Below are 22,537 nucleotides of genomic sequence, written 5' to 3'. Positions count from 1 at the left end.
CAATCTGACTGCCATCAGGGTCATGTTCAGAACAGATAATGGGAGGTAAATTTAATTTCTGGCCACTTTAGAGAGAAGCAGGTGGAGAAGGGCTTAGTTAGATTTACTATAACACACCAGACCACTGAATCATACCTCGCTGAATTTTCAGTCTTGAGTTATGAAGCCATCAGCTGTGTCTACAGTTTTCCTTTTACTGTAAGATAACCAGTCTCAAAATCCGCTGCTGTACAGCCACCAACTTTTCAGGGGCCACCCCCAGGGTTATAGATCTGTGGTCACAGCAGATAGTAAGTGCAAGAGCCAAGTTTCTGCCACCTGCCATAGCAGTTTCATACCAAAGTAAGACCAGCATACGCCATATTATAACAGCACCTTTATTTCATAGAACCTCTTTTGTACACAATATTTCCGAAGCAATACATAAAACGATCATGCATAAAAAAAATGCAACCGTTACGACTGAACACATGCACAGCAAAAAAGAAATAAAAAAAAATAAACAAATCTCTTGCTGGCATTGGTGTTTACAGTGGGGAGAATGAAGCGCACCCCATGGAATGACGAACGCAGTAGAAACCTAGAATAAGAGCTTGGTGCCGCTCCACCTTGACAAGACAGGAGCAATCGGCCAAAACGACTATTCTTCAGGATGACAGATTCGCCGTCCCCACTGCACATCATCCATTTTCCATAATGAACTTTGAAGCCACTAGTATAGTTAGCACAAAGACCTTGAGGTCAATTTTACCGTACTTCTAAAGTCGCAAGTATCCTTACACACCACAGGCTGATCTCTGTAGAAACGTAACACTGGTTTATAGTTCTGCCGTTCCGGAGGTGAGAAGGCAGCATGCAACCACATGTAGGAAAATCCAACCCCGATGTCAGCTGCACAAAACCATACAAAGTATTACAGTTCTAACAGCCGACAAAAGGACAAGCAATTGCTCTTCCATGATGGATGTACGGACTCTTAGAAGAGCGCTGGCTTCAGCCTACGAAACTGCTCTCGTATCTTGTTTAGCAGCCATTGCCAGTCCTTTGGATAGAGACCTTGTTATCTACAGATTTGGCATGTTTTCTACAGATCACATCTTTTTCTTACTTCGAAACTAGAATATTGCCAAAAACCACAATACTTCTTGTATCCAGGAGATCTTCAACAACATAGACTGTATTAGTACAAAAGGATATCAACTGAAGTGCTAAAACATTGTACAAGCCAATAGCTATAATAATCATAGCCGACTTACGCAATAAAAACACTAGAACAGTACAGGATGAGAAATGTTGTGCATCGTGGAACACTGTTTTAACATATAAAAACCTTGGGACAAATATACAAAAAAAAAAATAATTATTCTCCGATCAAAACATTTGCTTCTTGGCTGACAGGTCTGGATGGAGAGGTTTAGCAGGACAGTACATGAAGACACAGACGAACAAGTCAATATCTAGAGAACTACAAGCAGCAGTAGAAAGCCGGGCCCGTTTCTGTGTATCAGTATTCTTTAGCCACATGATCCCAATGAGTCTAAAACGTGAGACGCCACTGGCTGGGGATCGGATGTCTTCAACAGTCACCGCCACACAAAGGCTTTGGGGGATAAGACACTGGTATTCAGTCTCCCCTGAAAATCCATATCGCCACCCAAAAGTTCAGGCGTACATTCTTCTCATTCAGTCACTTGCACAATGTAACACAAGAATGATCTGGTCAGGAAGCCTTGGACGCTCAGAGAGGAATAGGTCAATGTTCACACTATACAGCCTTTCTGTGGTATTCGGGGGGTGCAACTTCATAGTCACTGGCACTGAACAGAGTGGAGGAATTTTTTGCCAAATATCTAGAAGGCAAAACATAGAAAGTTAAGCAACTTGAAATTATTCAAGAGTCAGTGTAAACCTGACCAGCCACATACAGCTCCCAAGACCTCACGGAAGCCATGTTCGGTTCTTGAAGAGGACCTTTCATCAGACTGGGCACAGGCAGTTCTATATACTGCTGGAAAGCTGACAGTGCACTGAATTCAGCGCACTGTTGGCTTTCCCGATCTGTGCCCCGGGTAAAGAGCTATCGGTCCCGGTACCGCAGCGCTTTACAGTCAGAAGGGCGTTTCTGACACTTAGCCAGGGACGCCCTTCCGCCCAAAAGCGCCTATCGCGCTGTACTGTGGAGCGCAATAGGCGCTGCTGGGCAGAAGGGCGTCCCTGGCTAAGGGTCAGAAACACCCTTCTGACTGTAAAGCGCTACGGTCCCAGGACTGATAGCACTTTACCCAGGGCACAGATCGGGAAAGCCGACAGAGCACTGAATTCAGCACACTGTCAGCTTTCCAGCAGTATATAGAACTGCCTGTGTCCAATCTGATGAAAGGTCCTCTTTAATAAAAACTATATATATATATATATATATATATATATATATATATATATATATATATATATATATATATATTTTCATATATTCTCTATACATCTATCTATCCATCTATCGGGGGCCACTACAGTAACCCCTTCAGGCTAACATGCCATCATTTACTATTTAGACACTGTAAATGACTAAGTGGGATATAAATACATTATGACAACATGAATCATGTCCCAAGACATTTTCTAATACGCTCATATGTGGATCAGTACGCTTGAAAGATTTACATGAAACATTACTTACTTTAGAAAGTCGTGCAAGTAGTTCAGAAGCAATGCAAGGCTTTTCTCATCCAAGGGCGTGTAGGATAACATGGCTCCAATGCGAACTGAAACAAAATAATGGTTACTAAAGTCCATTTACAGCTTACACGCTGAAGACGTCACATTTTGCAGCACTGATCCTACATATACGAACTCACCAAAGAGACGTAACAGATGAGGCGCACCGTACACTTGGGACATGGGGGCATCGGGATGGTCTGCTAAGATGTCTGCATATTGAGGACGTTCAAACTTGTATAAAAGTTGTGTGCCCAGCATAACATTAAAGTATTCCTTAATGCCAGCTACTACTTCATTCACTGCATACTCCCTGCAAAATATTCTCAAGTCACACAGACATACAGGCTAAAAAACCCCAAACAAACATACGGTAGTATGTGAACACCTCAATGCCCATTGCAAGTAGTAAAAGTTGTGCTTTAGAGGAGTGGTGCCATTACAGATCAATGGGAGACTAACAGCTGGGACCCCCAGTGACCATGAAAGCAGGGACTAGAAAGTCCCCATGAATACTTGTGGTGAACAGAGCACCAGTGCTCCTGTGACAAGCACTCCGTTCACTTCTGGGGCCGCCAGGACAGCAATCTTCTGCAGCCGCAGAGAAATAAATGGAAGTATACTGGCATTTTGCTCCTCAATCTCATGATCACAGGGGGTCTAAGCTGTCAGTCTCAGACTGTCAGATGGTAGATATGGCATAATCCCATAAAAGGTTAACAACCTTAGAGTTCTCATGAGCAGATGTCCAAGTCCATAAAATCCAGCAGTAAACTGAATGGATCATCAAAAGTCAGAACTTACTTGTTGTCAGTGTTCCCCCGGGATTTTTTATATGTAGCATACTCTTCCAGGATGGTCTCCACATTTTTTTTGGCAGGAAGATTGAAAAGCTAGAAAATAAGATGGGCATGAATAAGGAGACTGTTTAAGCCTGAAAATGTCATTTCTAACCACTGCCAAAGTTAGAAATCTACAAACAAGGTACCCAAGACATTTACTATCCTACAAGACAAAAAGGGTGTGGGTTTTTTTAAAAAAAATTTAAACTTTGACGACCACACCATCACACCCTCTGTTCATTTGAACCATTGGGGGTCCGATCACCTATACTGCAGAACTATTGCAGTTTGTGGTGCGCAACAGAGACGAGCCTGGAAGCATCCAACATGCTCCCAACAACAGATCTCCATCTGCTTCTTACATTCTGAGGGGAGTGTGACCCCCCCATTCCAATAAGGCATTGGACAATCACATCTATGAGGGTCTTGGAATTCAGACCACCCACCAATCTGATCTCATTTTCATTGAATAAGCACTCAGTAACAGTCTGATAACCCCATAAGCATGGGTCGGATTATAAAGCCTTACTTGCTTCTGTCTAGTTATGAGATCCCAGTCATCCACAAGCCATGGTTTTAATTCCTCAGGAATCTTTACTTTAACTTCAACTCTGTTTATAAAAGTTTCCTCCTGTGGATAAAGAAGCATCATCTAGTGGTCAGACTTCACTCCATAACTGGAGATATACATATACTAATTATTTTAATAAAACAAGATAATCCACCCCCCTATAATTTGGTATGCATCCTACTACACAGAAATAGAAATATATGGCACAAAATCTTAACATATTGCAAGGACAATTGTCAACGCTGCCATATTTGCTTTAACCACTTCTGGACTACCCATTGGGTTTTTGAATCTGGATAGTGGCCTCCTTATTCTGCAAGGACATAGCAGTACATCCAAACGGCGATCTGGCTGTAACCACAGACGGAGCTCCAAGAGAAGGCAGAGAAAGTTTACGACCATCCCTGCTTTCCCCGATGGCGGTATACACAGTGCTCAATGATCAGCTCTATAGCTATGGGCAGGAGGCTGTATTCCTCTGCAACTGGGGCCAGCACCAGTTACAGGGGAAATCAGCCTCACCTCAAAAAAAATAAATAAATAATTTATATATCAGATATCTATCTATATCAAAACACTAGTAATATGCCCTTAAAGGTTATAGCCCCACCCCCTATGTTGCCAGACAAAAAAAAAATACTTTAACAGAGGATAAACTATTTTATAAAGTTTTTAGTACCACTCTTTTGTTTATATTTTCCCAGATAAAAAAATAAAACATGCAAAAATAAAAAATAAAGCCGTGTCACCGTAAAAAAAAAAAAAAAAAACCCCACAAATCAGTTGAATAACCCAAATGATTAAAGTTTATAGCCCTCAAAATGGAGCATACAGAAAAAAAAAAAAATTAAAATGTGTCCAGTGTCAGAGATGAACATTATTACCACTACGCTTCACTTAGAAGGCCGCACTTACACTCTCCACTGTGGGATCTACCCTTGCCCGCTTCTTTCGCGGTGGTTGAGGGGCATCGCTGGTGCTGCTACCCTCGCCACTCCCAGGGGCTGTGCAGAAATCACAATAAGTAAATAAGCAAGAGAAAGAGATGCAGTGAGGTATAGTAACTATGTGAAGAGATGAATAAAACTTACCCTTTTGTTTGTTCTTTTTTGTTTTCCTAAACAAAAAAAGATACAAATTAGACCGAGTCCGCTTGGGGACTGTCTGAACGGAAACCTAATGCGCATAAAAAAGTGGTTACCTAAGGAAACACCCAGACCCCATAGACTATAATGGGGTCTGTGTGGTTTCTGCACGAAAAACAGAAAAAGTGCTGCTTGAAGGGCTTTTCTCTCCTACATTTTTCATGCAGAACGAGGAACAGAATGGCCCAAACATAGATGGGAACAGAGGCTTAATATGAGGCCAGGGAAGGGGAGGAAAAAAAAACAAAACAAAAACACAACACTCACCTGTCTCCAGTGTTCCGAGGTCTCCCAACACGGTCCGATACCGCTGCTCCAGTGTTTTCTTCTGGCGGAAGTCCACGTCGAATGTGGCCAATCAGCGGCCTAGGGAAAGGGACACAGGAGGTGTCAATGGAGCGGGGACTTCCGCCAGAAAATAAACCAATGACACCAGAGCACTGGGGACAGGAGAGGTCCCCCCCCCCACACCTTCCCTGACTTAATATTAAAAGAGTGGCTATCCTGGACAACCCCCTTTAATCCCTTCCCTTAAGGATGCAACAATTTTATTTTTTTTATTTTCTGCCTTTTAAAAGCCATAATTCTTTCCCATTCACAGAGCCATAAGAGTGCTTAATTTTTGCAAAACAAGATATACTTCGTAATGGTGCCATTTAGTACGTCAAGCAAGGTGGTGGTGGGGGGGGGGACGACGACTCAAAACAGGGAGAAAAAAAACTGGATTACCGCAATGGGCTTCATTTATAATGGAATAAATTTATATAGTTTCAGTTTAACCCCATTTGCCAAATTAAATAAATAATGTCACACCGCAACATTTTCATGTACAAGGATGCATAATTAGTGTCTTTGCAAGTCCAGGTGTTATAGTTATGCCATTTGGGACAATGGGACAAGGTTTATTACTTTTTATCCAAAGGAGAAATAAAAAAAAAAAAAAATGTGGGGGGGGGGGGGGGCAAAACAGGCAAACAAAAAACCTCTTGTACAAGCATGAATTCCTTTTAACGGTTTAGCAATCAGTTTAGAAGTGTGTTGTAATGCTACAGTAGGAATGGATAAATATCACATACACTTCCACATTCTTCTGTTGAAGTGCGGCAGTCTTCTTTCCTGGAGCGGCTGCTCTCATCTTCCCCTCTGCATACTGATCCCTGCGGAAAGGGGCAACAGGTAAACAACATTTCAGTTTCAGTCTTTTAGAAAGTTTGCACAGATCATTTTGAGATATTAGATGTCCAGGAATAGAACATGGAAAAAGTTTTGCCAAATATGGCATGACCAAAACAAAAACAACAACAAAAAAAAAAAACTTAGGAAGTTAATTCTGATCATTGCGCAGGTTCTGCAACACTACAATACTATACTGAAAAACACCTCACAGCTTTCAGCATTGGAAACTACTTGTACAAATGTATATGACATCATAAACGGTTAACAATGCAAATATTCGCTTCGATATCTGCAGTGAACAGAAAATGGTTTGGCCTGTGTTATCCCACAACTACTCGAATCTGACATGTTTGACCCCTTGATGATGGGTCTCCTCTTGCTCTGTGAGGCAGAGCATAGTTGTTTTTTTGTGCCTCACTGCTTTCTAAGAGTCATAACCATCTTTAAGAGCTGATATTTGCTCAGGTTTTGTTTGTTTGTTTTTTTATTTGCTCAGGGTTTTTTTGGGGTTTTTTTGACAAAAATTTAGCTTACTTTCTACATAATCCACTTACATTGGTACAAATTATTGTTTTCCAATTGCTTTGAATACCTATGATCAGGTTTATTACATACTGTACAAATACCTACAATTATGCTTTATAGGTTTAGTACAAATGTTAACAACTCAGAGGATATACAATAAGCATTTATCAGGTAGGTCTTAACTGGTATAATCTTAGGACAGCCCAAGGATGAGACTAAACAAGTGCACATTCACAGGGTTTGATAAGGGAGCAATGTGAGTCGCCCACCTTTAAAATACCAGGCATCAAAATATTTTACTGTGGTCCTTTAAAATGAAAGCTGAAAGGAGTACTTCACACTAGGACACTGAAAGATCGAGGTATAGTCTAAGGGTGCATTCACACTACGTATACTGAAGCTTATTCTGAACGTAAAACACGTTCAGAATAAGCGGCGTATAAAGCAGCTCCATTCATTTCTATGGGAGCCGGCATACGAGCGCTCCCCATAGAAATGAATGGGCTGCATCTTTCACTACGAGCAGTCCCATTGAAGTGAATGGGAAGTGCTCACGTGTACGGCTAGCTCTGCTCATGCCAAGCCACACACGCCGGCACTTCCCACTCACTTCAATGGGACTGCTCGTAGTGAAAGATGCAGCCCATTCATTTCTATGGGGAGCGCTCGTATGCCGGCTCCCATAGAAATGAATGGAGCTGCTTTATACGCCGCTTAGGGCTCGTTCACATCTGCGTCGTCGGTCCTTATTGCAGGTTTCCGTTTCCTGCATAAAACAGATGCAGGAGACGGAAGCCTGCAGGAGACTTTCTCACCCATTCATTTGAATGGGTGAGAAAGCTGTCCGGCCGTGCGCGGCAGTGAGCGTTTTGCGCTCTCCGCCGCGAAACCGGGTTTTATAATCCGGACACAGAGTCGGACATGCAGTACTCTGTGTCCGGATAAAAAAATCCAGTTTCGCGGCGGAGAGCGCAAAACGCTCACCGCCGCGCACAGCCGGACCCGGTCTGTGGTTTCCGTCTTCTGGCATGCAGAAGACGGAAACCACAGAACGGAGACCCCAGACGCAGGTGTGAACCCAGCGTTATTCTGAACGTGTTTTACGTTCAGAATAAGCTTCAGTATACGTAGTGTGAATGCACCCTAAGAAAACGGTCATATGGTCAGCGTTTATTTGCCTGAACACTGCAGCTATTGGCTTCAGACTAAATTCAGCGTAGAGCAAGTCACTCATTCGCAGAATGGTTTCATTTAAGAACCATTTTCACCTCACCCTTTCTTACGCAGCTGGAGACCCCCTTACAAAGTGTTACATAGCATAGAAAAAGACAGCTTTACCAGTCACTGACCACAGTGGTGGCCTATCCCATTGATTTGCTGTGTGGAGCAGCAGGCAATGTCAGCAGAGAGGTGGTGGTATAATTGACTTCACTTACTGATTGGCTTTCTGAAGTTCTTTTTGCTTTTGCAGATTAGTGTCCACGTATTTGAGTACTCTACTCTCTGGTACCCACTCATCCCAGCTGCAAAAAAGAAAGGACCATCACCATTGTGTATAGTTTCTTGTTCAGCAATGAGACAGCTTCTTTTACTCTGACATGCAATTGTTAATTTTCAGCATCATTCTTTGTTTTACAGCTACAATCAGATTAAAGGGGTTATCCAGTATCTACCATTGATAGCCGAGCACTGTACTTTGGCCATCTCCAGCTCTCCATTGCAACGAATGCACTCTGCTCGACTAACACTCAATTTAGAAGGGGGGATGAAAGTCCTTGTTCTCCTGATCAGTGGGGTCTGAGAAGTCAGACCCCACTGATCGGCAAGTTTCCCCCTATACTATGGAAAGGGGATAACTTTCTTACATGGCAAAACGCCATTTAGTTTCACAATGTATTCACTGAATGACAGAATAGAACAAGCATAACCGTATAAGCATACAGAAAAAAGGGTTCAGCACTACCAAGAACTGTTAGGGCTAGTTCACAAGGAGTAAAATGGTCAGGATTTTGACGCAGAAACCACATTAAAATCCTGCTCAAAAATCCGCCTTCCATTGAAATCAAAGCAAGCTGCCTTTCTTCAGGCAGATGTCCGCCTTGTGACACCACCCTCCTGACCAGGCCTATTCATTTGGGCCTAAGCCAGAGCGGAAAGCTGCGACTGTTGGAAGCAGAGACCGTTGCGACTAGCCGTGGCAGGCGTATTTTGGTCCGGATTCTGAAATGGCTTCCCGCGTCAAAAATCGGACCATTTTACTCCGTGTGAACTAACACTTATAAAACAGGTATTGATCACAAACTGAAAACATAAAATAGGAAAATAAAACATATAGATTAGTAAAAATATTTGCAATGAACAAACTTGAATTGCAAGTCTCTTATGGCAAGGAGGATCTCGACCATTTTTGAGGGGAATCAGTTGTGATCTGCACATTCTAGGGTTAAAACTGAAGGCAGTATGCCAGAACTGGGACTTTCAATCAACTAATCCAGGGGATCATATTTTATTAAAGAGTGTCCGGGAGTCCGTAATGACGCCATTAATCTTACTGAACAACCTAATGGTGTCAACATCTCAATCCACAAAAAAAAACAAAAAAAAACTCAGCAGACCTCAGACTATTATGGGGTCCATGTGCTAAAAATGCAGAGAGAAAAAGCGCATTTTTCCATGTGGAGAGAACAGAATCCCCGAACATAGTGCAAGCGCTGGTGCAAACCAAGCGCAAGAACTTCCAAAATTACAAGGTTTGGCTTCCTCCACTAGAAGGATTTTAGCTGACAAAATATATTAGAGTAGGTTAAAGGCAGCATAGTAGAAACACGTTGGTTTAAGACAAAGTAGACAATGTAAAAGGCACCAAGAAGCCTAATAATGATCGGGTCATCCCATGTATAGATAACCAAGAGTGGTGTACTGAGGTGCAAGCCCACCAGCCATGTAGGGTATCACCAGTAGTTTGGCAGATGTGAACTCTAGGTATAAGGTGTAGTTTAGACAGAACCAGAAAGGTCCTGTAGTATTTTCAAAGATGGCTCCATTAAGTTGATCTGCCAGATCTCCTGGGGGTGCTTGGACATTGTTGAAGGAAAAGGAGACTATTGGTAGCCCTAAATGGGCACAATCTTCCAGAATTAAAGTTAAAAGGGGGTTCCCCCAACCACTAAAAATTATTCTCTAGCCTATAAAAAAAAAAATACATATTCTGTACACTGTAGTAAAGGTATTCTGTACAGAGGCCGCATTTGTGTTGTGTTATCCACAGTGGTGCCAAGGGACCAGCAGTAACACTAACTGGCAGCTTCTTATGTGTGGACAGGACGTCAGCTTCTCCATTTATACCTATGAGACTCACATGTCCAGAAATAAATGGAGAGACCTACATTGTGTCCACACTATTCCACTAGCAGTACTATGACCTACTTTCCTGAAACGTATTACTTGTGCAGGGTTAATCTGTAGAATTTCTCACAGAGTTGGCAAAGACTTGCTCATAAATCTTGACCTTGTCAGCCTTTACTTCCATGAGGGCTTTGTGAAAGCCTGCCAATTATATGCAGAATACCTAGAAGTGCAGGTAGGAAATCTCACAGAACAGTCAACGTTACAGAGACTAGTTCATTATGTTAACGAACACTCAGAAATACCTTGTAAAAGCCTTAAAAGATCATTTTTAAAGCAAAACGCTGTATAAAACAGGACCTTAACTTACAGATTATCAGAAGGTCATAGAAATGTTAGGGCAGACTTTTTCCTAAGATGGCTACACTACATACACATTCTGACTAGTCCGTTTCCTTTAGGTTTCTCCTGCCTATTCACATAACATATTAGAAACCTGACATTCATTTTACATAAAGGTATATTCACACTACCACTAAAGATGTCCGTTGCTCTTGTCCATCATGGGAAGAGAACAATGGACATTCATGGCGATAGAGTTTAACAAGACATATCAACTTACTTCTTATTCCATCCACTGTAGTGAATGAAGTACTTCACCTGCTTGTCCTTAATGGCAACTTTCACACACTGCAGAGACAAACCCAGGATTAAACTCATGATTCATGGAGCACAATATTTCATGAATGCGCCAACTTATGTGGTCAGTTTACATACATTTACCCGGGATTATTAATATAGGGCAAGAATAACACGCAGATGTTAAGCTATGAAAACTGGAAAATACCATAAGTGTCTGGTCAGTGAGGGTCTGACTACCCAATCCCATAGGCATCTCAAATTGGGGCTACAGTGTCCTCCACTTACTGAAGGGCCACAATGAACGTTACTGCTCACAGCTTCCCTGTCTACTCCTTCTGCAATAACTTAGAGACAAAAGAACCACCTTCTCGGGATCTTTGCAAAACCTAGCAGACAGACCCCAAAAGCCAGACATTAAATGGCATATACGATAGCTTGTCCTATATGCATTGTGTTACAAAGCCCCCTAAACTGAAACCCATTTTAAACCAGGCTGGGTAAAGTCCTGGGATGGGAGGGGGATAACAAACCTTTCAGAGTATATTCTGCACCAACCTATTACATTTTGTCACCAACCCGGTTCAAAGGCGAACTGAACACAAAATGAATACTTAAATCATGTAAGAGACAACTATTCATACCTGTGGAAAGGATAAATGGGTAGTAAATACTGACTTAAATCGGTTCTGCTATCTCAACTTTTGCTGACTGGGGCCTTCTATGATTATCTCTGAAAGGAGCCAGTACCGAGCTGCATATACCAAGAGCAAAGAAAAAGAACTATGAAGACAGGACATCACTAACATCATCCAGATTACACAGTATGAACAAAACACAGGATTCCGCAATGTCTCAGATTGTCTGTACATGAACCTTATGATTTGTAAACGGATAGGGAATGTTATAGGGAAAACTATAGACATCTAACTGGGCAGCAAGTATACTGACCCCATGTGAAACTATTACAGAGCTGCAGCTGTTTATTCAGGTCACATGAGCCACTAACTATATTACATACATGCTTTTATCATACTAGTTATGCTAGGTTCACGCCGGCACTCAAGTTTCCGTTTGTGGGGTGCGCTTGGCACTCATCCAGCATTCAGACAACAGTTTTACCTGTGAAAATTTGTCCATATGTTGACCAGATTTACTAACTTTCACAGTATGCCGGGTGAGGGACACCTAGCAATATAGGACTGCCTGCCTCCTTTAGGACAATATGTGGCTGGTTAGCAGCATAGATAACATTAATGCTAGGAGTCCCTCACCCGGCACACTGTCTAGGCTGGTAAATTTGGCTAAGACCTGGACCAAGTTACACAGCTGAAGTTCAGCCATTTGGATACAGGGTCAGATGTTATCCAAATGCTTTTTATTATAAAATGGATTTCCCCTCGGCATAGCCTTACTGTTTAGGATAAGGTCACATCTGCACTATAACTTGTGCTTTGCTGTTAAAAGGGGTTATCCAGGTTAAAAAAATTAAATTATACATACATATATTTATGCCAAAGAGCAGGATGTAGCAACACAAAATACTAAATATACACCCTGTTTAAATTCAGCATGACGCTGGGTTCACACCTGCGCCTTGGTCTCCATTTTCAGGTTTCAGTCTTCTGCAGACAGAAGACGGAAACCTGACAGACAGTGTCCGGCCGTGAGCATCGGTGAGTGTTTTATGCTCTCCGAGGAGAAACACTTTTTTTGTTTTTTTTAACCGGACACAGAGCACTACATGTCCGACTGTGTCCAATCAAGAAAAAAAAAAAAAAAAAAAAGCCACGGTTTTGCCACGGAGAGCATAAAACGCTCACCGGCACCCACGGCCGGACACTTTCCAAACCCATTCAAATGAATGGGTCTGAAAAATGACTGCAGGTTTCCATCTCTTGCCCAGTTTTGGGCAGGAAACGGAAACCTGCAAAACGGAGTCCCGGGCGCAGATGTGAACGAGCCCTGAGAGTGAAGTTTAGCTTACAAGCTCATAGCAGGCAAGAGTGGAGAATGGAGGAGTACACAGAGTGAGAGCAGGTAGATGGATCATACGAAGTGTAGTTTGCCCACAGATTCATGGCATGTAGCCAACAGTGATACAAGGAGAAGTAAAATAAAGCTACGCAAAGGGTGCACAAGGGACCAGTTAGTACCACTGTGAATATATTTGCAGATAATTTATGGAAGCTGGATAACCCCTTTAATAGAAACAGGTAAATATTTGTGTTGAATCAGTCACATGATAGTGACCAAGAGATCTAGAAACCTTCATAATTTGCATGCATTAATGATCTGCCACTAATATACATTATATGTTTATTAAATATATCTAGGACTGCTTCATCACAGACAACCCCTTTCATATGAGAGCTGAAGAGGAATCATAGCACATGGCAAATAGCTGATTTTGATCGTGAACAGGCCAGTGAGCTCTTCACATAGAAAAAAGCAGATAAAGGATGTAATTTAAAGGAATTTTACAAGACTAAAATTTGGCTAGGTCATCAATATCACATCAGTGAGGGTCAGACATCAACACCGCCACAGACCTGCTGTTTAGAGATTGTAGCATTTGGATAAGCGTGGCAGCCTCTTCACTGCTCACTTAGCACAGTGCCGTACCTTTGTATAGTGGCAGAATTTGGTAATGCAGCTCAACCCAATTCACTCGAATGAACAAGAGGTGCACACAGGACATGTGATGAATTAAAATGACATCTCTGGCCTGTGAAGTGGGACTGAAAGTCTGATCTGTGGAAGTCTTGGTTGTCAGACATTTAGCTGCGGTCACACTCCGCAGTACGCTCCTGTAGTTCTACAGAGAACTACAAGAGCATACTGTGCATGTGTGCTATTCCGATGTCTAACACACAAAAGAAAGACGATTTAGTGGTAGAATCCCTTTAAAGATCTGGGCAGAAACCCATAACCACTCCATTCATTGCCAGCTATGAGGGAAAGGATACATTTATATTAAAAAAAAAAAAAAAAAAAAAAAAAAAAGACACACAGAAGCAGCAAAAAGTAAGGAATTGAAAGAACGACCATGACAGCCACCTTATGAGAACTCACCTTATACAATAATTAGTTCAAACACAGAAAGAGCATTCTCATAGATCTACAATAAGAACAGTAAGGGTTTGTTCACAAAGCTAAATACCACCGATTAGGAGGCAGATTCTGCGCCCCCCCCCCCCCCCCCCCAAAAAAAAAAAAAAAAAAAAAATATCAGCAGATTCGGCTCAGATTGTATTCAATGGGAAGCAGATATCAGAGCAGGACACCAAGAAATGAATCCTGCTCGATCTGCAGCCTATCCAGACAGAGTCCATGGCTCAAGACTCCCCGATGGTTAGGTCCATTCATGTAGGCCTAACCAGCAGCAGAAAGTTGATGCCAGCCTTAAATTATTTTTCATTGTCCAGCATGTGAACTTACCCCAAGACCCTTATAGATCTACACTATCATACACAAGATGACTCTACAGTTAGAAAAAGCTTACAATGGGCCTCTCTTCCATATGAAATGCTCAGGGCTCCTGACCACAACCATTTATTCACTATTTTACTACATGGGGAAAAAGGAATGTAGTGTGACTGGTTGCTTTGTTAGAGTCTTTGTAGAGGGCCATAGAATCTACTAAAGCAACATAAAAAGTGAATCTTCATTCTAGAAGCATTTACGAAAAGGTAACATATGTAAAATATAACATATATATATAAAACACTGAGTATAAACACATTAGACCTAAGGAGGAACACCATAAGACAACCAATATATAACCAAAACGTTTGCGTAAAGATAGTAAGTGCCATACCTTAGCTTCATACAGGAGAGGCCCATGAAAGCACAAGACACGCTCACCTGCAACATGAACACAAGCAGAGTCAGTAACAAAAGAAACCTCACGTGTAACAGTGTTCTAATCCACATAAGGTAGACAGAGTCAAGATGAAATAATCTGACAAAGCAATCCTCTGTACTGCCTATACCAGGGGGCCAGAAGAACAGAGGTTAGGTTGCCACCATTTAATCTGGAAACACTTTGGTCTCCTCATCAGTTTGTGCCTCAGTTTTCATGTCATGACTTATTTCTAGTGACTGCTCATTGGCAAATCAGATGCAGGCCCAGCAAGCCCAACCTGTCATAGCTTTATTAGAACTTCTTGCCGTTTGTCCCAAGATAAGCATCGAGCCTTTTAGAACAGCTGACAGTATCTGCTATTACTGCTTCCTAGGGATAGAACAATATTACTACTTCAACTGGAAAGAACCCTTTGCTATTAGAATTGTATCCCATGATAACAGCTGGTGAGGGTCTTACATCCTACCTAAAAGTTACAAAGGGTTTTCTGACATTTTTGTAATGTTTAAAACAGTGCTGCTAAGGGGCCATAATAAAAAAAAAAAAAAAAAAAAATTAACTCACCTCCGCAGGTCCTCAGATTCCAGGGCATACATGCCCCAAGCTGACAGCAGTGACATCCTGGTTGCACTAGGTGACTGCTGCTGTCAGTCCCAGGCCTTAGCAGTGATGACTTCACAAGCAGCACATAGTGGACATCACTGAGGTCTGAGTGTCTGCAGATGTCACTGCTGTCATGTTGGCGGCCATGTAAACAGAAGACAAAACCTGCTACTGGAAACTGAGGACCAGGAAGAAGGAGAGTTTGGTTCAGCAGCACTGTTCAAGAAAAATATATAGCAGACAGCACCTTGTACAAATTGTGTAACTTGGTATGTAGTGGGAGAGCAGCATGCATATCTGTCCTTAGGGCCAGTTCACACGGGGCAAGAGGGAGGCGGATTCTGACGCCGAACCCACCTCAAAATCCTCACCCTCACCATAGGGTCGATGTAGGTCCAAGTAAACCGCTAACGTTCTTTTTTTCCCTTGAGCGGTTTGTTCCGCTCGCGGAAAAAAGCAGCGAGCTGTCCTTTCTTCAGACGTTTTCCGCGGCACCACCCTCCGGACTAAGCCCCTTCATTTGGGCCTAATCCAGAGCAGAAAGCTGCGACGGAATGTGTTCACGCGGAGCCCCGTGTGAACTAGCCCTTCCATTCACACAGTTTTTTGGTCAATGAATTTGGTCAGGAAACGGACTCAAATTCCTCCTCCTAAAAACACCTCACCCTAGGACTGTATGGGGAGGCGTTTTTTGGAGGAAGAATTTGAGTCAGTTTCCTGACCAAATAACTCCGTGTGAACGCAGCCTAATAAAGTCTCCAAGCAGATTACCTATCAGGCTACACACAAGCCGCAGGCTGCACAGCGTCTGGGCGCTCAATCCATGAAGACAACTAATACAGCAGTAGTATGAAGTATCAACACTAGGGCAAAAATACCCCAAAAACTGGCATGCATGCCTTGCACTTCACTTATCAATTGTTTTAGGAACTTTTCACAGCTTGTCTGACCAGGGAGCGTGGAATGCGGGGGAAGGCACATAGCTTGGTTTTTGACCAAAATGAGCAACATATTTCATCTTAAGCCAACCAATACATGGGTTGGATTAACACTTTGTTCAGCGAGTGTGCACTCGTCTGGCCATCACAGAACAATAGCGGACACCAACAGAGCACCCATTGACTATGAAGCGGCCTGCGGGGTGTCTGCCCTTTTTAATGGAAATCACAAAACTTTTTAACCTGGCAATTTTATAAAGATCTGCACCTTGTAGACGGCAGACACAGATGTGTATGTAGCCTAGAAAACTTTAACATGCACAGATTTTACAGCCAGCAGCCACTGAGATAAACCTGGCACGGTTTAAGACTGTGTAGTCTCTCTCTGCAATCTGCCATATTGTGTCAGTGAAATAAAAGCATAAAGAGTAATTCACCAATGAATCATCCTGTCATATTGTTTGCTTAGGAAGCATATTTAAGCAATAGGTTGAAAGACTATACAGAAACTGCATCACTCCTTGGCCTTTCAATATCCTGTCAAACATTTAGCTCAGCACCCTACAGAACTGTGAATGCAGCTCTGGAATATATGGTAGGGAATGTATCAAGGTAGGCATCAGAAAAAGCATTTTGTGAGAGATGTAACAAGTCTTACAGGACAGTGTCAAACGTGCCTAGTACCCAAATCTGGCAAGTGCCTATATAAGGAAGGGGTCACTACTAGCCGTCACTTAAATTCAGTTAGCCAAGGATCATGTCACTCTGCCTGGTAGGCTGTATCCCCTTGTGCGGACACAAGGCTGTATCCTCCCCACTCACAGCACAGTGCGATAGGCGCTGCTGTGGAGATGGACATTCCTGACTGACTGTCAGGAATGCCCTTCTGACTTTATAGCGCTACGGTACCGGGACTGATAGCTCTTTACCCGGGGCACAGATAGGGAAAGCCAACAGTGTGCTGAATTCAGTGCACTGTCGGATTTCCAGTAGTATATAGAACTGCCTGTGCCCCGGACCATGAAAGGTCCTCTTTAAGGCTATTCCTACAGTTTATCGAGAAAGAAAGGGTATCCAATGATAGGATCCCTTTAAAGTATCTGTAAACCTAAAGCATCCTTCAAAAATGCAAAGCTCAAAAGCTGCAAAAGGCTGAGTCCACACAGGACAGTCACAGCAAATGTGATGGTTGCTAAACTTCAACATACAATATGAGCAAAGTGAATGAGATTTAACTAAAGCTCAGCCTCATGCTGTGCCAAAAACCTGCAGCACAAACTGACTTCAGGGGGGGGGGGGGGGGGGGGTTAGTTTTTGCAGCAGGTTTTCACAGCTGCTTTCAACTCTTGTATTGCAAAGGCTAATAGCAGCAGGATACCTGCCGGGATTACAAAGGACCACAAGCACCTCATTTCAGAGGACTTACAGCCGCAGCATTTAGAAATCCCCTAAGGTTAGTGTTCACACCACTGTTATATAATGTCCATTGCTCTCACCCATCAGATGCAGATAGAGCCCGCCCAGTTGAGTGTCCGGCTGCATACACCCACACAAAACACATGATGGAAGCTTTCTTCCATCATGTTTTTTCACTTTTAGTTTTCTGACTTTTTCTTCCTTTACACAAGTAAATGAACATGACAGAAAAGAGAATCAGAGACAGAGTCTGTTACTTGACCACTAATAATGTCCATTAATCTCATCCTATGACAGATGTCAGCAACGGACTGTAATAACTGTAGTGTGAACACAGTCTAAGGGGAAGAGAGACGTGTGGACAAAGCCTTTTACAAGTTCTTTATTACCCTTTTTCATACATGACCCCAGTAGTCAAATATTCAGCAGTTGCCCTGCTTTAAATACCTTCGGTTTCCATCATACCTATTCTCCCTTCTTTTCCAAGATGCACATTATAGAATCCACAAGTGGCTCCAGGCGCTTTTATGCTGTAGACGTGGCTGTCCAACAGTCCTCGCGGCTACTGACATGCCAGGTTTTCAGGTCAAAACACACCTAAACATATTACTAAATTATACACACAGCATTATTCATTGGGAAACATTCATAGTATACAACGTCAAACACTGGCAAGTCATTTACCCTAGGGGACTGATGTGGACAGCCCGTGCAATTGTATCATCAGTATACACATGAATTACACAGTATACAGCGCCTGAAGTCAAGGAGTGGACGCACCCTGTCTGGTTACACAACATGACACATTTATAGGCATTGTGCACATCACAGCTACCTATTCCTGCCATTTATATTAACCCCTTTAAGATGGTCAAACAACATTAACAGAAAAATAAATAAATTTAAAACAAAAAAAGTATTGACCTAGACTTCCCATGCCAGATTCTTTTGTTCTGACAAGATAAGCCACAACCAGAGTTGTCTTGGACCAGGAAGCCATTGCATTCTGCAAGTGCAGACTTGGCCAAAGCTATGGCTGCATGTGTATAAAGGGGTCAGGCGGAATAGTGGTCAGCTGAAAAAAGTAGTAGAAGCCTGCTAGCCCAACAGTGGTATTAGCATAACATTCTGTGGTATTCTATATAGTAACGAGAAACTATAATCCTGACACATTAAGGGTGGGGAGCCAGACAGGAGCGCCATTACTGCTTTGGTGGCCACAAGAGGAGATAACCATTATGCCTTGTACACTCGGTTTCTGGGAGAGGGAAAAAAAAAAAAAAAAAAAAAAAACACTACACAAGAATATACCTTTTTTGCAACTTTCCGTCACCCTCACCACTGAAGTGGCACAGGCCAATCTAAATGATCCCTGAAGTGTATACCAGATATAAGCTACGCAGCCCAGAGGAGAGTGAATCTGATTTATGAGGCACACTCGCACTCTCTGCTGGGGTAGGATATGAAGACCACCATTTAAAAAAAACACCAGTCTTCATAAATCCACCCCAAGCCATCTATACATTTAAAGTGTAACTCCCTTTTTTTAAGCTATTGTGTCAGGCATGGGGCAAGATGGAGGTTGGAGAAAGGTAAGTAAGGTAAATTACAAAAACTATCAAACTTCCTTTGCATAGAAAACAGACTGTGAAGTGCTCATTGCAATGCTGTAAGGACTACCAAGAAGAGTGTGTGTACATTGTACTCAATGCAGTTTGTAAAGCTGAAGCTTTTACCAAGGTGGAGGATGGTCCCTTCAAATAGCTATATCTTCAATTTTATACTACCTAGGTTCTGCTGGTATCACAGCGATCCTTGGCTTCCATATGCTGCCAAGATTTAAGTACTTGCTATAGAGAATTAGAGATATCACTAGTTAAAAAGAGTCAGGAATGTGAGATCAATTGCTACATATTAAGTGTATAAATCACAACTAACTAGTGATATCTCAGCGATTCTGTTATAGTTAATACTTCAACCTAGACAGCATATGTAAGCCGAGAATTTCTTGTGAAACCACAAACATATTTCCTGGGTGGTATAAAATCAGAGATACATTCATTTGAAGTAACCCCGCCCTTTGGTAAATGCTTCGGCTCTTCATATTTACCATACAAATGTGTACAGGCTTTCCTTAGTAACAGCTCAGACTACGGTAGGTTCACACTAGCACTCGCTATACGTTTGGGTTTCCATCCCTGAACCCGCTTAAAAGATGCAGGGAAAAGCCATGCAAGCAGGACTTTTGTCTGCATTTTCCAGGCAGAAACCTGGTGGCTCCCACTATAGTCTATGGGGTCCGCAGGTTTCCAAGCGCAAGCCCTTTTAAAGTGGGATAGCTTTCCATTTTTTCTTTTTTTAAGGTCAAGCGGAACTGAAGAACAGAATGCCGAGACCTAGCGTCAGTTATGGTGGATTCACACTTGCGTTGGTGGACTCTGTCGCAGAAGCGGCTTAAAATTGGTGGAGAGAAAAGTCCTGCAAAGAGGATTTTTTTTTTTTTTATCTGCCAAATTCAGTATAAGAGAGCCTTCACACGGAGTAAACACGCGTGTATTTTTGCAAAATACACGTGTAAAAATAAGACTCCCATTTACTTCAATGACATTTTACAGGCGTATTTTTACACGTGTAAAAAATATAATTGAAGTCAATGAGAGTCTTATTTTTACACATGTATTTTGCAAAAATACAGACGCGTTTACTCCGTGTGAAGGCTCTCTTAAACCGGCAGAAAACCCTTGAGACCACACGTAAAAACCTCCTGGCTTATTTTGGTCCTGAAAAAAACCGCTTCCTAATTAGGAAGCTTTTTTTTTTTAACCTTGCCAAGTTTTTTTTGGAGCTTTTTTTTTTTGTAAAAACCGCTTCCAAAAAAAGCCAGGCTGTTTTCCCCTCCCATAAAAGTGAATGGGCTGAAAAAATCGCGTGGAAAAAAACTGCACGGTTTTTGCCTCCCATTCTCTTCTATTGCTTTCTTCAGGCGGAAAACGCCTGAAGAAAGGTCATGTCGCTTCTTTTTTCTGCTAGCTTAAAAAAAGCTAGCAGAAAAAAAAAAGCTAGCGGGAAAAAAAAGCTAGCTGTTCACATAGGGCTCCATTGTAAAGGGGCTGATTTTGAAGCGAAATCCGCTGTCAAAAAACTCCCCTTTGCCCACGTGTGAACTAGCCCTAAATTAGGAATCTTTTTAAGCAGACAGGATCTGCATTTTTCAGGACCCAAGACAGAAACCTGTATGCCAGTGTGAAAACAGTGTAAGAGGGTTGTTGAGAATTTTACAGTCTGTATTAAAATATAAAGGAAGTTAGATAGGATAATAGAATACATGACTTTAATACCGGGTTGGCCATGGCTTCCAGCTCAGTATGTCAGACCAATATCGTCCAGTTGATCACCACAGCTCCCTCCCAAAAAATGGAGCCTGGAGAGCTGTTTCTTAGGGTTGTGTTCATTGCACGAGTCCCTGCACACAGCATGGCTGCTCTCCTCAGACAGCAGCATCACAGGGACTTCCAGCCTCCATGTTTATGGTCCAGTCACACGTGACCAGGTATGAAGGCAGGGGACAGGTGAGGCCTACAGCAGTACAGGCATTGTCTAGGACCGTGGTAGGGATGTGGTGAGCACTGCAGGCAGGGCAGTGTATGAGGGAGAAGCCTCCTGAGCAGACTCCCCGCCACTGCTCCATCCATGGCCGCCATAGAATACACAATAACAATGGTAACCTGCTCACCGTCACTGACGCCACTCACCCGTCAGCCCGCGACCTCACATGCCCCTCTACAACGCGCGCTTGTGTAGCTGCAGAGATGCTGCCCCCTTCGTCACCACTCAGCTGTGGCGCTCCCACTTCCACATAAGGAAAGTGACATTTTTTCCGCCTGCGTCACTAATAGTCGCTTACCCTCTTGAAATTTAGGCCTTGGGTCCTGCTTCGGCGCCATTTATAATGTCCGCGGCTCCCGGGAACGGATCCGCCGCATCTACACACCGCGCGGGCCCGCACGTCACGGCACCCAACGCGCATGCGTAGAGCGCGGTCGTTCGCCATGGCTCCACTGGTGCGCGTGCGCAATTTCATCGTGACTTTCGCTAAGGATAATGGGAGTTGTAGTTCTAAATTATTCCCGCCATCTCAGTTACCACCCTGTAATAAATGTATTTGGAGCTATATTGTGTAAAATAGAGGTGTTTTTTACCCCCCACTAGCCTACAATTCGTCTTGCACTCACAGTATGAGTTTAGCAATACAGAGAACTTGTACTTTGCTGCATTGCGTACATTATAGAGATACATACATCACTGAGGTCAAAAAAGAAAATTTTAAATGGCCATATATGACAAAAATACTATTAACAGTAAAAGTATGTTTTATTAAGAATAATTTTCTGACTAGAAGAAAAAAATATTGCCGCCCAACGTGGGGCTCGAACCCACGACCCTGAGATTAAGAGTCTCATGCTCTACCGACTGAGCTAGCCGGGCGCTGATGATAGGTGGGGAATGATCAGCTTACTAAGGTGGAGAGGGAATCTGGATCAATGTCATATCATCACAATATATGAAATGTGAAGTGAGAATTATCATCATAGACAACAATACAAAAGCTATAAAGAGTGTAACTGTACACTTACACTGGTAATACCACAAAATATTTCTCTTCTATCCATGGGATAGAAGATAAACTACTGATCATGGTTTCTGACCACTAGGGCACTCACTGATCCAGAGACCTGGGGCTGCTGCACCCCTGT

The 22,537-nt window shown here is 42.6% G+C and overlaps 1 protein-coding gene and 1 non-coding gene across 8 annotated transcripts; both read right to left on the bottom strand.

Moving 5' to 3' along the window:
• Window positions 1-376: 376 nt before the first annotated feature.
• On the bottom strand, window positions 377-21,810 carry MORF4L1 (mortality factor 4 like 1). Of its 7 annotated transcripts, none has more exons than XM_075273085.1 (13): window positions 21,688-21,808; window positions 14,779-14,825; window positions 10,942-11,009; window positions 8,411-8,497; window positions 6,350-6,430; window positions 5,541-5,639; window positions 5,220-5,245; window positions 5,044-5,132; window positions 4,087-4,188; window positions 3,520-3,608; window positions 2,856-3,028; window positions 2,678-2,762; window positions 377-1,850 (listed from the first exon to the last, which is right to left on the bottom strand). In XM_075273085.1, exons 1-13 carry the CDS (start codon window positions 21,725-21,727, stop codon window positions 1,766-1,768), a joined length of 1,071 nt encoding a protein of 356 aa, XP_075129186.1. In that variant the 5' UTR covers window positions 21,728-21,808; the 3' UTR covers window positions 377-1,765. The 7 variants fall into 7 exon arrangements, with proteins under 7 accessions (XP_075129186.1, XP_075129188.1, XP_075129192.1 ...); XM_075273087.1 differs by lacking the exon at window positions 21,688-21,808 and adding an exon at window positions 21,536-21,679; XM_075273091.1 differs by lacking the exon at window positions 21,688-21,808 and adding an exon at window positions 18,249-18,300.
• Window positions 21,811-22,195: 385 nt separating this feature from the next.
• Window positions 22,196-22,268, bottom strand: TRNAK-CUU (transfer RNA lysine (anticodon CUU)). The gene has a single exon. It is a non-coding gene; the product is annotated as a tRNA-Lys (tRNA).
• Between the last annotated feature and the right edge of the window lie 269 nt (window positions 22,269-22,537).

The sequence above is a fragment of the Leptodactylus fuscus genome, chromosome 5 (assembly GCF_031893055.1).
Source record: "Leptodactylus fuscus isolate aLepFus1 chromosome 5, aLepFus1.hap2, whole genome shotgun sequence".
NCBI lineage: Eukaryota > Metazoa > Chordata > Amphibia > Anura > Leptodactylidae > Leptodactylus > Leptodactylus fuscus.
This window is presented reverse-complemented; position numbering and strand designations above follow the sequence as displayed.

Bases quoted from the DNA above. Each gene is read 5' to 3' on its own strand.
- MORF4L1 (XM_075273085.1), bottom strand. From the start codon at position 21,727: ATGGCGCCGAAGCAGGACCCAAGGCCTAAATTTCAAGAGG. The intron at 11,010-14,778 runs GTATGGCACTTA...TTGTCTCTGCAG, and splicing joins CTCTCCTGTATGAAGCTAAG to TGTGTGAAAGTTGCCATTAA. The intron at 3,609-4,086 runs GTAAGGCTTTAT...CTTATTTTCTAG, and splicing joins TCATAACTAGACAGAAGCAA to CTTTTCAATCTTCCTGCCAA.